General features: G+C 60.6%; 1 protein-coding gene across 1 annotated transcript; it reads right to left on the bottom strand.

Annotated features, from left to right (window-relative positions):
* Nucleotides 1-1,890: 1,890 nt before the first annotated feature.
* On the bottom strand, nucleotides 1,891-4,022 carry NKX2-2 (NK2 homeobox 2). Its single transcript, XM_049774360.1, has 2 exons — nucleotides 3,681-4,022; nucleotides 1,891-2,761 (listed from the first exon to the last, which is right to left on the bottom strand). The coding sequence occupies exons 1-2, from the start codon at nucleotides 3,937-3,939 to the stop codon at nucleotides 2,199-2,201; spliced, it is 822 nt and encodes a 273-aa protein (XP_049630317.1). The 5' UTR covers nucleotides 3,940-4,022; the 3' UTR covers nucleotides 1,891-2,198.
* Between the last annotated feature and the right edge of the window lie 322 nt (nucleotides 4,023-4,344).

The raw sequence follows: 4,344 nt of genomic DNA, 5'->3' as shown, positions 1-4,344 counted from the left end.
GTAGATTTGGTCACACGGATAATCATGTTTACTTTAGATATTGAATTAAATCTGATCAGCAACTAGGGAGCGGGACGTCAGCTGGGACCGCGCTCCTTTCGCTCTGCCTACTCGCTGGCCCCCACCACACCCCCGTCTCCCCGCAGCCCCAGATGCGTGGGGAGTTTGGGAATCTGAGTCGCAGTTTCCGAAGGGCCCAACTTTCCATCCTAGGGAGTCTCGAGAGCCCTCGAGACACTGAGCCCAAGGCCACGGTTATTTTCGGAAATCGGAGAGTGCAGAGAAAGGCACGGGCACCTCCCATCTTCCTTCCCATCTTCCTACCCGTAGGCCGGAGAAGGCGCTGCCTACCGCCTGGGGCTCCCAGCTGCAAGGCCGGAGGGAGTCCATATCCCTACTAGGCCGCACTCCTCGCCCCCAGACCTCCACTCCCAAGCTATTTGCTCCCAGCCTGTTCCCCATTCTTCCTTTCCGGTGCCCTGAAGGCTGGGCCCGAAACCGACCTCTCCTCCTTGTTCGCTTGTCTAGCAAGCAATTTGCTCATCCTCAAGCCAGAGATCAGGCCTAGAGGACCGTGAAGCCCAAACGCTAAGAGGAGGGCGAGGCTCCGGACCCCTTAGGAAGGCCAGGAGGAAAGGGGTGGGTGGAGGAGGGAGAGAGCCCTTCGCACAGCACCCCACTGTCCCTGGCCCAAAAAGCCAAGCAAAAAGAAGCTGCAGTGCCCACTCCGTTCCCTGCGCCCCACTCAATCCCCAGGGTCTCCTCCACCACTCCAGCGCCCCGAAACCTCCCTCAGACGCCTGGCCTGCAGATTTGTGGTCTGGGAGCGCGAAAATAGCCTCCCAGGCTCATCCCTGCCCCACTGCTCCGTGCGAGGCCAACAAATCCAATGCCATAAAACGCAAGTCCTCGAGTGCGGCGCCTTCAGCAGCTTCAAGGGCCGAAGGGGTCCCGCACACCTCGTTGTGGCTTGTTGATAAGTCACTTTTCTCTAAAGCCCCCAAAGCGGCCCGCCAGGTATTCACAGTGTGTGGGAGCCCAAGGAGAGGCCAGGCGACCCCAAACTCCCATGGCTAAGAGTTTTCTCGTAGGCCCAGGATCCGAGGCGCCGAGCCGGGCCCTCCCTGCCGGGACCCTCAACGCCACTTCCCGGTCCCGTTGAGACGTCCTGAGGGCTCGGCAAACGGCCTTGGCCTAGCTCAGTGATCCGAGGCCTCAGGACCGGCGCAGGGCGACAAAGTAAGACAAACGGGAGGGCTGGGCTGGGTTTTTTGAAACACAGGATTTTTATTAAAATTCTTCTTTATTATTTTTTTTTTTTAAAAAAAGGAAAACTCTTCGGGAACGGCGCCGAACTGCGGAGCGCCAAGTTCCATGGCTCAGGACCGTGGCTCAGGGGGGCACTAGGCTGGGGGTGGGCTTCTCGCCTACTCATTTCTCCTGGCTCATATTTCAGAAATGTTTGCACTGAACACAATTTAGCAAAGAACAAAAAAGAAAGAGTGGCAGAAAAGGGAAGAAAGAAAGCAAGAGCGACGGAACAGAAGTAACAAACCAAAACAAACCACGAAGGACGGGGGGGGGGGACATTCCCAGGAGTTCCGGGGCCTCCCTCAAGGTCATCCTGGGAGCATTGACCACCAATATTTACACCGAAAAAGCCAACTCTGCCAACCGGCTCTCGGGACGTTTACATGGCCATAAATAGTTTGCATTTCTTATATATAAAAAAAAGGGAGAAAAATCCTCTATTTTTAAAGTGTTCTCCACTGCTTTAAAAGAAGACAACATCGCTACTCACACAAACATAGTTTACAAAATTCACAAACGCGGAAGGTGGTGGTGATGGTGGTGGTGGTAGAGGGTGGTCTCTTTCCTCTCTCTCTTTTTATTTTTTCAGGTGAGGGCGTGAGTACTGGCACGACTGGGTCCGGCCAAGGAGTAGCCAAGAAGCCGAGGAGCTGAGCCAAACATTCGCTAAACCCAGCTTGGAGTTCAGCCCCCGCTAAGGTTCGCAGAAGAGAGGAAGAGGGCTGGCCCGGTGCAACCCGCCGCTCCAAGAGGGGGCCTCCGCAATAATTAATTAGAATAATAAACATAAAAAAATAATAAGAAGGACCAGAACTACCACCACCGGGGCCGAGTCCTGCTCTCCTCCGCCGGGGCCCGCGAGTCTCGCACGGAGAGAGAGGCGGTGCTCACCAAGTCCATTGCTGGGCCTGCACCAAGGGGTGCGCTGTGGGGTACTGGGGGTTGCTGGCCGAGCTGTACTGGGCGTTGTACTGCATGTGCTGCAGAGACTGTGCGCTGTAGGCCGAAAAGGGGAGGCCGGCCTGGAAGGTGGCGGCGGCCAGGTCCTGGGCTTTGAGCGCGTGGCACGGTTTGCCGTCCCTCACCAACACGGGCACGGCCACGCGGCGCGGCGAGGGCAGGGGCGTCACCTCCATACCTTTCTCGGCCCGCGCGCGCTTCATCTTGTAGCGGTGGTTCTGGAACCAGATCTTGACCTGCGTGGGCGTGAGGCGGATGAGGCTGGCCAGGTGCTCGCGCTCGGGCGCCGACAGATACCGCTGCTGCCGAAAGCGCCGCTCCAGCTCGTAGGTCTGCGCCTTGGAGAAGAGCACGCGCCGCTTGCGCTTCTTGCCCGCGTCTCCCCCGCCGCCCGGGGTCTCCTTGTCGTTGTCTGGGGACTCGTCGGCCGACGGCTCCGGGGACTTGGCGCTGGAGTCCTGGGGCGCCGCGCTGGCCGCTAGCCCGTGCACTGGGAGAAGAGAGAGGCGAGTTAGAAAGAAGCCTGCGGGCGGGCGGGCGGGCGACGGTCCGGCCGGGCTCGACCCCGCGCCATGGCTCCGTCCCCAGCGACTGACCTTGCGCCTCGCCTCACGCCGGCGGCCACCCCCGGGGGTATGGCAGGGGTGGAGGAGCCGGCCAGCCGCCGGAGCGCTTGGGGGACTCCCGGAGCCGAGTTTCCGGGGAGTTCGCACCGCGTGGGTGCGAGTTTGGGGGAGTGGCGCGCGGGGACCCTCGTCGCGGGCTAAGGGCTCCGGCCCCCTTAAGCAGTTTCCTCTCCGGAAAGACGTGGGTAGATTTTTAAGAGAAAAAAGCCACAATCCCGGCATTGATCGGCGCGGCCATTTAAGGCAGGTTTTTTGGGGGCTTTTCGCATGTTGTCCTCGGACTTTCGCGACACCCTGCGCCACGCACAAAGCGTCCTCTATGATCTTGCGGGGGGGCAGGGTGAGGAGCTATTTATACCCGCGCCCCCGGAGCCTCCCCCACCCGCTCCCAGGACCCCAGGCAAGCTGGTTCGCTCTTGGCGCCGCAGGCCAGTTCCTCTGGCGGTGGCAGCGGAGAAGGGGGGCGAGGGGATAATCCGGCCAGAGCCCTAAGTCCCGGTGGTCATCAGTCACTCTCCGAGGTATTTCTCCCCCCTTCCCCTTTCTTCTCATTTCTGGCGCTGGGAAATGAGATAAAAAATAAAGTAAAAAAAAAATATACCCGAGACCTGTCATTGGTTTTTCCAGGAGTTGGCGTGCTGGAGGAGAGGCAAGAGGCCGGGCGCTCGCTGGGAGCTCATTCTCGGGGCGCAGGGCCCTTCCCCTCCTGCCCACCCTCCCATCACTCAGCCCTGGCTGGACCGAACGGCCGGGCCGCCCCGGCAACCCAGGGTCGCTACTCACGGGAGTACTGGAGGCCCTCGGTGCTGGCCAGCCAGCGCGTGTAGGGGTTGTCGCTGCTGTCGTAGAAGGGGCTCTTGAGGGGCAGGTTCGGCACCGCGTCCAGGGCGCCCGGCCCCAGCGGCCCGGCCCTCTTGGCCGGCTCGGCTCCCTCGCTTTCATCCTCCGGCCCTTCGGTCACCGAGCCCTCCTCGTCGTTGGTGTCAGGCAGGTCCAAGATGTCCTTGACCGAAAACCCCGTCTTTGTGTTGGTCAGCGACATGGCTCGGGACCCCGCGAAGGGCGCCGCAAAGTTGTAGCTTCACTTGGGGTCAGTTCGCGGCGCTCCCCGATGGGGGCGGGGAGGCCTGGGGAGGGAGGGGAGGGCTGGGGGGAGGGGTCGCTAGGGGCTTTAATGATGAAGATAATTATCGATTTTGGGGAGGGGGGAAAAAAAAGGAAAAAAGAAGGTAGGGTAGCAGAAATTGTGGGGAAGGGGAGAAAAAGGGCCCACGCGGTCCCCAGCCCGCCTCTGCCAGCACGCGTGGAGCCGGGCCGAGTTGAACTCGGCAACTCCAGGAGCGGTGCCAAGGCGGCGTCAGCTCGGGCTCCGGCGGCCGCAGGGCGCGCGGTGGCGGCTGGTGGCGAGGAAAAAATGGGCCATTGCCCGAGCGATCAGTCCATATAA

This window comes from Suncus etruscus, chromosome 6, assembly GCF_024139225.1.
Source record: "Suncus etruscus isolate mSunEtr1 chromosome 6, mSunEtr1.pri.cur, whole genome shotgun sequence".
NCBI classification, from domain to species: domain Eukaryota; kingdom Metazoa; phylum Chordata; class Mammalia; order Eulipotyphla; family Soricidae; genus Suncus; species Suncus etruscus.
The sequence above is the reverse complement of the archived record's forward strand: the minus strand, read 5'-3'. Positions and strand labels throughout refer to the sequence as shown.

Coding starts and splice junctions, on each gene's coding strand:
- NKX2-2 (XM_049774360.1), bottom strand. CDS start 3,939: ATGTCGCTGACCAACACAAAGACGGGGTTTTCGGTCAAGGACATCTTG. Junction 2,762..3,680: donor CGAGGGCCTCCAGTACTCCC/GTGAGTAGCGAC, acceptor CTCTTCTCCCAG/TGCACGGGCTAGCGGCCAGC.